Source organism: Copadichromis virginalis, linkage group LG15 (genome assembly GCF_057382275.1).
Source record: "Copadichromis virginalis isolate Kocher_CV1m ecotype Utaka linkage group LG15, C_Virginalis_male_GT1.1, whole genome shotgun sequence".
Lineage (NCBI taxonomy): Eukaryota > Metazoa > Chordata > Actinopteri > Cichliformes > Cichlidae > Copadichromis > Copadichromis virginalis.
This window is the reverse complement of record NC_140632.1, coordinates 20068149-20080175: the sequence shown is the minus strand read 5'-3', so window position 1 is coordinate 20080175 and position 12027 is coordinate 20068149. Positions and strand designations below refer to the sequence as shown.

Here is a 12027-nt window from a genome sequence, read left to right as displayed (position 1 = left end):
ATTTATCTGACTGCTTTGTTTCGCTTAATGTGCCTTATAATCCCGTGCACCTTATGGTCCAAAAAATATGTACTGCACACTGCAGTTTAATGTTGCAAAGCACCTCTTTTTAACTTCAGTGGATATTATACATGGTTATGCTCAGGATATGTCAGCCCATTTCTACTGGAAATGCCTTTTGGTTAAACTTTCAGCAAGGAATTTGCATTTGCACGGTTACATTTTTATAAAGCTTTAATGTACATAAAAACCAGCTTCTTGTTGAAGTGAAAATAAATGGAAGGTTGTCTTTTTGCGCTAGTAATGTTGTGGAGTTGTATTTTGTCTCTCATCAATTATATCGTCAGTTATATCGTTATCGCAAATTTTCAAATATATATCGTGATAAATATTTTTGGCCATATCGCCCTGCTCTAGCACCAACTATGTATGCCCCTTTCTGTCAGACTGAAACAACTAAAACAGGAGAGACTATTCACCTGTTTCTGTAGATGTCCAACCATGTATAATCCCTACTTTAAGGGATGTCCACACAGGAAGTGACAAGCGGCAACATGGAGACCAGAGACCTTTAGCAATATCGAATGAAAAGCCTGCTGGTGGAAGAGCAAAGGGGCTCCTCTTGACTTCTCTTAACTTCAGAGGCAAGCAACTGAAGCAACCACCAATACCTGCACACTATGACCATGATGCTTCCCATTTTTGATACCTTGAAATGATAATACAGCAACACTAAATCGTCAACTACACATACCCCCTTTTTTAACCATTACTAAGGCCCTATTTCCTAACACCACCTATACTGTCAATGTCAGGATAGTTTGGTCCCATTCTGCACCATTACATTTGAATATCACGTGAGTGTGTGGATGCTCTGTCTTCTACAAGCAAAGCTGCAAAGACAACAGGATCATTTTTTTACATTACTTTTAGATAAATATGATTATTTTTGGCATCTGTCTTTAAAAGAGGTACATGACACACCCGAGAGTCGAGTGTCTAGGCTTGTTATCATGTGACAGGATTTTTCAGTTTAATCTGTGTTGGTTTAAGGGATGAGGTAAGCAGCTGGGACACTCATCCCTGCAATCATCAGATTACTCTGTCAGACACAACTAAAGGAGATTGGGATTAGTTTTCATCATAATCAGGATTCATCACTTCAATTCATTCTAATCACTGTGGAATAAATGTTTGAAGAGGATGAAAATCTCTTCTTACAATGAATAATGCAAAATGTAATTAGATTTTCACAGTGAGGACGTGTTAATTCTTCCAGTGCTGTAATTTAAATTTTACACATTACAATTCAAAATTCCTCTCTTTGCTTTTATCGTGTGGATGAAGCTGGGACACAGCACCTGCTGCCTGATTTTCTATTTTGTATTATTTCAAACTTTTTCCATCACTGCTTTCAGTTTCGTTCCTCCATCCATCATCACCTCTTTCCACACTTCCTTCAGGTCTCCCACAGACAATATCTTCCTTCATGCACTGCTTCCTTCTTCCTGTTCTCTCACTCTCTCAGCTTACCTGCTCACATTTCTTACTCAGTCTGTCCTTTCTTTGTCTTTCCCCCACGTTAAGCACTTAGCTTTGATTATGAAGATGACTGGAAGCCGCACACTTTGCACACCTTTCTATACTTTGTTTTTTCCCCCCTTTCGTCAGTAGATGAAGTCACATCCTAACATCTGTATGCAGGCAGAGACGTTAAAAGCTTGCCAGTAGGGTGCAGTACCGGGTGTACTTTTCTGATCAGATTTTCATCAAAGAGTCAGTCTTTCTGAGTCAGAGCCAAAGACACAGAGTCCCTCTGCTCTACTATCTGCTCCTTCTGGCCATCTTTAGCACTTTTTACCACTCTCTCCTGGTTTATCACACTCGTCAAGACAACAATCTCACCACTGCCCCAAAATTTAGGCTGTAAGCAGAATTGCAAAATGCATTTCAGTTCAGATTGTTTTCAAGAAGGATGGTGTCGGGACTGGCGAAGACTCCAAAATGGATAAAAGCTGTTGAATGCTCCTAAAACATGACACCTGACTTTAACTTACACTTCATTTATTTTCATCTTCTAAACTTTCAAAAACTGGTTTTCACATCCAAGCTCAATCACCAACAGGCCTTAGATTTAAACTTTTAATTGTTTTCGGCAGCTACAATGGGAAGCTAATTATTCCCATTTAAGGCTTTTTGATATAAAAGATATTTCAACATTTAAAGTGACCTTTCGAGTGTTCTTGGCTCTTCAGCCTTAACACCCAATGAACATCTCAACATGAAAACATCTTAAGATCTCCAGGTGAAGGCCTTTGCAAGGTTGTTTTAATTTTTATTTCATGTTATTTAATTTTTTTTGAGTATTGAGTTCATTTTATTCAAGTTCTTTTGTCACGGAGCCTTGAAAGGCAAAAAGAAGAAAAAAGGTTTTACAGGATGCTGGCCAGTGCTGGGCACTCCACACGAATGCAGCAAAACCCTGCCAATTATCAGACACCCTACAGCTCACCTGGTGGAATTTACACCACATGCACAGAGGCTGTGCAGCCTGGGTTCAATTTTGCAGGCCATGTCCTGCTTGTCACCTCCCGGCGCTTTCTCCTTTACTTTCCTGTCATCTAGCTGTAACCATCTAATAAAGGCACTCTCAAAATCTTTCCTAAAACATGAAAATACAGATTTCTGTACATGTGCAGGTGTACAGCAGCTGCTGCAGTATTTCAGTCACTAACAGGAGCAAAGTTCCTGCCATAGCTCCACTTTGAAGAAGATTTACACATTATCCCTTGGAGAATCCGTTCCATGTATTTTCAATAGAGACGGGTCAATAATTCTGCTGCTTGGGAGGTGGAGGACAGGATATTCTTTATTGCAGTGGTAAGTTCTAATTAGCAAAGGTTAGCCAGCTATCTAAGATCACTCATTAGTTTCAGGGTCATTAGAACTTTTTTATTAACTTAAACTTCACTTCATGGCACAACAATACTCTTGAGATTAAAAATCTCATTTGCAAGAGTCCAGAGGTCATAAGATCAAGACTGAGAAGTGAAAAACTTCAAAAGCTCGATCCATTTAAAATTCTCACCAGTGTCAGTTTAGATGACCCAACAACTGACAATCTGAGTTGCTGTGGAGAAGGGATTTCTGCAACCGGTCAACAGGACTTGTTTGAAAAGGGTTGAAGAAGCATGTCCACATGCAGTCCTATACTGTAAGAAGTTTAGTGGCTTGATCTGAACTGCATCTGAATTAAAAACTGGTAAAATACTTGAAAGGCAGCAGAAGAAAAAACGGTTTTGTCACATAATGGTGTGACATTATGTAAAAAGTCTGAATATACACTCTAGTCTTCAAACATGACCATTGTATTTTATTCGTACATGTATTAAAGCAACCACTAGGTTGTCAGTACCAGTGTTGGTCAAGTTACTTGAAAAAAGTAATCAGTAACTAATTACTGATTACTTCCCAAAAAAGTAATCCTGTTACTTTACTGATTACTTATTTTCAAAAGTAATTAGTTACTTAGTTACTTTTTAAAACGTTATTTATCCCCTAAATAGGTAATAAAACAATAGATCTTTCAGCCCAATTCTACTTTTTCTGCATAATCCATCATATAAAATGTAATCAAATGAAGGTCTCTTTGTAAAACTTATTTTATTAGTTTTAATCTTTTAACTTTATGCATCAAGCAAACATTAAATTATATGCAACATTCTCTGACTGGAAGAAATTTGTTTAACATTTTAACATTAAACCCATTTTCTGCACATTCCAGCACATAAAATAAAATAGTTTTTTGTGTTTGCACTCACTCTTTCAAATAGATGCACGTAAAACACAGCGGAAACTAAATAAAATCAAAGACTCAGCGGTCCTGTTGCTCTATTTTCACCTGTAAAGCAGGAGTGGGGCAGGCACGTTTAGGGGGTTTTTCGCTGTAAAAAGAGGTTCTCTTCACCTCGCAGTGAAGAGCGGATGCTAATGTTTTTGTCACTTTTTATGGAATCAAACTCAACATAAGGTTAGTACTTCCACGCTTTAAACGCTGCACGCTCATACTCTCTCCCGCACTCGTTATATTATCCATTGTTGATCTGCACACAGCTGATGCCACGAACGTCGCACTCGCTTACGTCATTGTCATGAGACACTCTTGCAAAAAAATCATGGTTTTAGTAACGCAGTGTGCTTAAAGTAATCTAACATTAATCTATTGACCTGTTTTGCAATTGTAATCCCTTACTTTACTCGTTACTCGAAAAAAGTAATCAGATTACGCGTTAGTGCCCATCTCTGTTCACTACACTCTATAGCATTTTTTTAATACTAATACATTAAAATACCAATAAAAGGCCTCACACACAACTGCACTGGTCAGAGCGAACACTTTGATGCATTTAAGGGAGGTTTTGTTTAATTGAAAGGATCATTTCTGAATATGCTAAGTGGGCTGTTGACAAGGTCTCCTATCTCTAATGAATTCATTTTCAATTCAGACGACAACACTAGAAAATGCAGACAAAGTCAAGAGGCGGAATGCTTTGTAAGGTCATGATCTTATCTACAGTATTATTTTCTGTATTCACCTGGCTGCCTCTCGCTTTAAAAAGTATCTTCTTTGGCTACTCTAAATTGGAAGTTACATAATGTCTATCAAGTGTTCAGTTGTTATAAAAATATCTCTCCACATAATGTACCTGGATGTGGGTAGTGGGAGTTTAAGCCTGTCAGTGACTTGTCTAGAAAACCTCGCTAGGTGAAAATGAAGAATTAAAGGTCTGTAATCCTACCAACTGTGAAAATGAAAAACACAAATTCTTCTGTCTTCTGCTTTAAACTTCACCTGTAAGACAATATAGATGTTTGTTTACTTTGGGATGGAATTTAACTTGTTTGTAGCAGGGAGCACATCTTTTTTCTATTAGATTTGCACCCTTGCTAGTAGTGTGTTTGACCCTCTTTGCCCTAAAAACTGCTTTTTAGACTCAATAAACATTCCTCCGAGATTTAGGTCCATGTTGACAGGGCGGGTGCTCTATGCGATTTGACTGTGACAGTCATTTGAGTACAGTGAACTCATTGTCATGCCAGAAACCAGTTTGAGATGATCAATCGATGATCAAAAGATGAAATCGAGTCACATCAGATTTTTCCAATCGTCTATTGTCCAGTTTTAGTGAGTCTATGTGAACTGTAGCCTGAGTTTCTTGTTCTTAGCTAACAGTCGTGGTCTTCTGCTTCAAGGTCCGATAAGATAAGATAAGATAAGATAAGATAAGATAAGATAAGATAAGATAAGATAAGATAACCTTTATTAGTCCCACACGTGGGAAATTTGTTTTGTCACAGCAGGAAGTGGACAGTGCAAAATTTATGAGGCAAAAATTAGAATACAATAAGAATAAATACAGTACACAACTGTACAGAATAGAATAAAATAAAATACTATATACAGTAGAATAAAATAAAATAAATATACAATAAGATAAAAATAGAATACAAATACAAATACTATATACAACTGAGTAAAAATACAACGATGACAGAAAGGATTATTGCACTTAGTATTATTGCATATGTATGGATGTGTGTGCTTGATCAGTTAAAGTCTTTATTATGGAGTCTGACAGCAGTGGGGAGGAAAGACCTGCGAAATCTCTCCGTCCCACACCGTGGGTGCCGCAGTCTCCCACTGAAGGAGCTGCTCAGTGCTGTCACAGTCTGCTGCATGGGGTGGGAGATGTTGTCCATCAGGGATGACAGCTTAGCCGCCGTTCTCCTGTCACTCACCACCTCCACTGGGTCCAGAGGGCATCCTAGAACAGAGCTGGCCCTTCGGATCACCCTGTTCAGTCTCTTCCTGTCCCCAGCAGAGATGCTGCCGCCCCAGCAGACCACGCCATAAAAGATAGCAGAAGCCACAACAGAGTCATAGAATTTCTTCAGGAGTGGGCCCTCCACTCCAAACGACCTGAGTCTCCGCAGCAGGTACAGCCTGCTCTGCCCTTTCCTGTAGAGGGCGTCTGAGTTATGAGTCCAGTCCAGTCTATTGTTCAGATGAACACCAAGGTACCTGTAGCTGTCCACAGCCTCAATGTCCATACCTTGGATGTTCAGTGGTTGCAGTGTGTTGAGCATCCAGATATGCTCCAACTTTGGTTGCCATGAGTGATTGTTTGAGTTAAAGTTCGCGACAGTCTAGAGTGTCTTGTTTCTGACTGTTTCTGAACCCCGGAGATAGTTGTGCAGGAAAATCCCAGCAGATCAGCAGTTTCTGACATCCATGCTACATTCAAAATCACTCACGTGAACTTCCTTTCCATTTGAACTTCACCATCTTAACCATGTTGCCATGACTAAATGAAGTTGCTGCTAGATGCCTGATTAGACATTTACATTTATGAGCAATTGAACATGTTTATTTAAAGCATAAGCCTGCAAAGCAGCTTTACCCAGCAATTTTGCAACCATACACCGACGGTCATTTAAAGCATCACCACTACCCACATTCAGTCATCTTCACTATCACACGCTTTCAGTCCTCCAAGGCTACCTGTTGTCCATCTATCCATGAGAGAACCCTGACCTTCAGGTGAATGAATGGGACCTTGTGTAGCAGCAATGAAATAGAAGAGGATGGTGAACTGAGCGACACTCATAAAAGAAATGGATCTAAGAGTGATGGTGAGTGAGAAAGAGGGGGGTCAGTTTTCAATTCACTGTCTCGCTCATGTTGAGAGGATAATCAGTTCAGATGATACCAAAAGCTTCTAATTTTCTCATTATTATGGCTGCCAATAAAGATTAATGCAGGAAGCTTGCTATCAGCTTTCAAAACATTAAAAAAAAGTTTTTTTTTTAATGCCTTCAAACATTTTCTACCTCACACATTGATACTCTAATGGCTGAATCGGGGCAATTTTAGAGTTCAGTTACTGGCCAAAGCACATTTTACATGCAGACCAGAGCAGCTGGGGATCAAACCTCTGACCCTGTGCTCTACCTCTTGAACCACAGCCACACTGTAGCCAAATCCACCACAGACAAATAGCGTGTGGGCAAAAAATGTACTGACGGCCGCCAGCGCTACCCCTGACCCTTCTAGTAGTTGCACCTATAATATATATTTGAAAATCAAAGCTTACTTCCTTCTTGAGTTAATAAAACTTGACCTCTGACCTTGAGGCCAAGTTCACCAAGGTTCAACCTCATTTGAGATTTTTTTATAGATACACTTATGGTATCCATTTGAAAATCCTTGGAGACATATTTATCAAGTTTTTGTGTCCACAAATTTTAGTGTCCACTCTGTCCACCCACCCACCCGGTGTGGTGACGACAATACCCAATCACCTTTTTATGACTAAGGGATAATAAAAAAAAAGAAAAACAACAACAAAAAAAGAAAAAATGACTCACATATGGTTATTCAAAAGCTTTACTATGGTGACACACACATAGGCTCATACCGTCATTAGTATTATACTGCCCACTTTGTTATCAGCTTTAGGACTCAAAGTAGGAAAGATTAAACTATTGTCTTCTTACAACGTAACCACTTTGCACTCTTTAAGTAGCGCTCGCTGTTCTTATTAGTTTTACTGTTTAGTTTTATGACATGATCCATACATCTAACGCTTGACAAGTAAGAAAAAAATATTCCTCCAGATTTGCTGTGTGTGGTGAAGCATGGAAATGCTCACTGAACTTGGAAATGGGTTTTGCTCTCCAGTCTGACTTCTGCCCACACCGCCTCCCTCTGCTAATAAAGAAGCGCTTAGCCTCACAAGCCTCGTTCATTCACTGCCGAGATGAAGATGTAGATTAAGGTGTATACCTGCATGTAAAGAACTGATTACTCCTGAAGTGTCAGCGGTAATGAAGAAGCCACTTAAAGGAAAATCCCACTTGGTGACATCAGTCTAAAAAACAGAAATCAACTGTGAAGATCTTTGGGGTATGGGCTATACTTATGCTGGTATCAGGTTTTTGGGGCTGTAATGATGTGCAGAATTATCTGTTCTTTAGTGGGGCTTCATCATTCATTTAGAGACTGAACGTCATAAGCTGAAGATACAAAGGAGATATGGCATCAAGAAAAAACTGAGTTTAAGACGCCACTTCTGCATCGGCAGAGTAGCGCAATACCCAGCAGGTGTCATTTTCACAGCCTCTTGTCACTGAGCAGATTTATACACATGCACACAAGCACAACAGGTCTGGCACTATGAGTAAAGTGAGAAGCCCTGAGGTATCTCCCTTCTCGCTTGTTTTTCCTGCATAAAACAAGGTTGCAGAAACAGTTTTTCAGCACTAAGACACTTCAGGACATATTCAGTCTCTGAGGGTGGAGGGAACACCACCGCTCAGTTCCCTTTCAAGCAGAACGCTGACCCCAAGTGTCCTGAACTTTCACTCTTTTACTACAGAAGAAAGTAAAAGTTGCTTCAGACCACATGACTGGGTGCATTTCAATGTAAACACCAGCACAGAGGAGGGAAATGAGTCTGCTGACATATGACAAAGGGATGGCTGTTTTAAACCTTATTTTTGTACAAGTGAGAAAAGTTTCCAGTCTGGCAACAAAAACAACTTGGTTAGATTTGGAAGAAGATCTCAGGGTTTGGGTTAAAACACGCATTTTCAAGAAAAGTAACCTCACTGGCAGGATCTTTAACATCTTACAGAGCCCATCTGGGAGAAAGCATCAAAGGCAAACTTGAACCAATTTTGTGCACAGCCAAAACTTCATCTAAAAGAGGCCACAGCAACTTTCCCCCCCCAAAAAGACTGTGAGACAAACTTAAATAAAGTAAGTGAAAGACAAGTTAACGACTAAATGAAAACATGGTTCAGGTGTCTGTGAAATATTACTTTAGAACATAAAGAAACCCAACTGAACTGAGATTTAAATCAGCCTACATTTTCTGCCATCTGGCTGATATCCACTCCTGCAAAGGTCGCTAATAAATCTCACTGCATAGGAACAGAGTTAAATAGCAGCTCTTTAAAGTCATTCACAGAATTGTGTCAGGCTGAATAACTGCATAATGCTGCCTCTTACACCTTTCAGGCCACTGTAAACATGAGTGAGATACTCTGCTGGCCAATTTCGGCTTATATTTTGCTCATGTGTTCCTGAAGCAAGCCTTTCCATTCAGAAGCCATCTCTGAAATACTTCCAGGTAGGGCTGGGCCATATCATACCGTTCACGGTAATACCGGTATAATGTTGGGCAACGATAAGAAAATGAAATATCGCGATAGAATATGGGTAAAACGCGCCTGCGCAGTGCCTTTGTTTTCATACACACATGGCAGAAAAAGCATGGCAGCGACGGAGAATGAGGAGGGCGAAAGTGGATCATTGAATGAAACGGATGAACCAGAACTGGTTTGTAAAAATGCTGCAACTTCAGTGGTGTGGAACTGATTTAGCTTTCGTCCGTCAGATACACAACAAAGCACTATTTTTGGTAGAGCATGTTATCCCGTGTGCCTTATGTATGAATTCTGGTTGTGTTTACTGACCTCGAAAAATTTTTATGTGGTACACAGCGCTCGAAAATCTGTCAGATGTTTTAGTACGACTTTGCTAAGCTACAAACCCGCACCGCTTGAACTGTCAGCAAGGAATTTGCATTTGCACTGTTACATTTTTATATAACTTCAATGCACATAAAAAACAGCTTCTTGTTTAAGTGAAAATACATTGATGTTCTGTTTTGTTTTTTTGCACTAATAAAGTTGTAGAGTTGTAAAGTATTTTGTCTAGTGTCAATTATATCGTCAGTTATATCGTTATCGCAAATTTTCAAATGTATATCGTGATAAATATTTTTAGTCATATTGCTCTGCTCTACTTCCAGGCAGCTATTTTGAAGCCGTTCGGTCACACTGACATAAAAACAGCAGTAAAATCTGGTTGGTTTTTATTAAAATTGCACTTCTACTACACTTGCACATAGTTTCACAACATTGCAGACAGGATCTGTGCTTATCCAACCAGAACACTGAACAAATGCTGCGCTAATTTGCACTGTGGATTTAATATGCAAAGAAAAAGTAAAACAAAGTATGTTTATTAAACTATAAAGGGGAGATAGTCATGGCTGCCACCACACAGCTGAAAGTAGTGTGAGGCTGTAATGTTCGCATGTGTCCACATAACAACCAGATTGGTTGATATGTTTTCCCATTTTGTCTGTTGATGGCTCGCTGGAAGCAGATAGCCAACCATCATTAGCACTTCAGAATTCTCCCATAGATTTCTAATCATGATTTGCTGAATGCCACTGGTCTCCAGTAAAGTCCAGAAGGCTGTGGTAATGCAGAAGACTGACTGGTCACAAATTTTGGTGGTGTAAGCCACAAACCTAAAGTACCAGCACCAAAGTAAGGACATTAGGGGGTGACTCCAGAACTTAATTCAGGCCCTGGTCCCTGCAGTAGTTCCTCTAAAGGTTTTTTGTCTATAAGCAAATTCCCTGCTCAATTCTTTAATAATACAACAGCTTTCAGAACTGTTAATAGCCAAAAGGCGCTACAGAAGACAAGATCCAAGAACAACAACACAGAAGTTAATCTTCCACCCATAGAAAGGCTGGAAGCAAATCAATCAAACTAGATGACGGCGCAATGGTACTCACAAAGAACTTAAATTCACCCTGCAATATGGGAGACATCTAACTGTACCAGCTATTAAAGGGGACAATGCCAAAGATTTTGAGCACATGAAAACATTAATTCATTCAGTCTCCACTCTACCATCTGTTTCATCAATCAGACTACAGGCTGAGATTCCCCAAAGACTCCCCGAAGTTTCATTCAGTGCAGAGGTGGCGGAAAAATAAATAAATAAATAAATAAATAAATAAATAAAAGCAAAACAGAGGAAGGTTTATTTCTCTACTTACCTCTTTTCCAGACAAGTAGTAGGCGGACAGCAGACCTCCAACAAATCTGATGTTCACCTCAAACACCGACACTTCTGCATTCTGCGGCAAAGACAAAAGAAAAGAAATATGAGACGAAATATAACTGCTAACTACTCATGAATACACATTTCTTTTCCCACAAACAGTGAGCTAAGAAAGCAGACAACTCAAAACTGAAACGTTCCTGGGCTTCTTCTTGGCCTCAGGGAGGAGTAGACAGAGGTGAGCTTTTCACAGTCTAGACAGATATTTTCAGGCTGATGCTGTAAACAGCTGAATAAATTTGAATACCAGGTTTCTCCGCGCTGCTACGAATGACCGAGTAGCCAAATGAGTGTGTTAGAACTGAGCCAGGATGAATGAAAGAGAAAGTGGCTTATCCCACAAAGTGTTTGCATGAAAGCATCTGCTCAGGAGGCGTGCGAGTACGCCGCATGAGTAGGGTTGTGGAAATCTTGTGAGATCAGGTTCACTCGTGCAGGGAGGACATTCAGGAAACTTGCGCAGGACCACTTGGCAAGCACGATTGGCCAAGGACAAAAGAGGACTGTTACACCGGTTGACATATGTAATGATGCGATAACAAGGAGCATTTATACTGAAGCAAATCATGTGTGCTGCATGCTCCTTTCCATGCATCACTCCTTGAATGCACAACATTAGGTATGTGGCAGGTTTTTATAAAGGAGTTAAGGCATGTTAACTATTCGAGGCAAGCTCAGAAAAGGGAAGAACTCGGTTTCCCCAGATTGGGGGTGGGGTGGGGTGACTCTGGTAAGTGATCTCTGATAGACCAAGAAGAAGGAAATTCCCTCACTAAAAGTTTCAGAAGTTTTGAATAACTAGGGTTAGCCATGCTTTGTGTATGGCTAAGGATGGTACATTAAAGAAGGGATCTACCGAATGTTTTTAGTTGAGAACCAGCACCAAATTTTCCAAACCATCTGAAACATATTGTTCCCGGGCAGCAATCCAGAAACCCTCACAGTATGTTTACAGCTTGGTACAAAAATGTCTTTGATCTCTGCAGGTAATTTCCCCATGGCTGTTAAATGTCATCCAGTTGGGTAGTGGACACTCT

The 12027-nt window shown here is 39.9% G+C and overlaps 1 protein-coding gene across 1 annotated transcript in view; it reads right to left on the bottom strand.

The window, feature by feature from the left end:
• man1a1 (mannosidase, alpha, class 1A, member 1) overlaps nt 1-12027 on the bottom strand; it is a 162305-nt gene that overhangs the window by 75126 nt on the left and 75152 nt on the right. The window contains exon 4 of the mRNA XM_085432373.1: nt 10926-11006. Within this exon, the coding sequence (XP_085288499.1) occupies nt 10926-11006 (81 nt within the window). The remainder of the gene's footprint in view (nt 1-10925; nt 11007-12027) is intronic.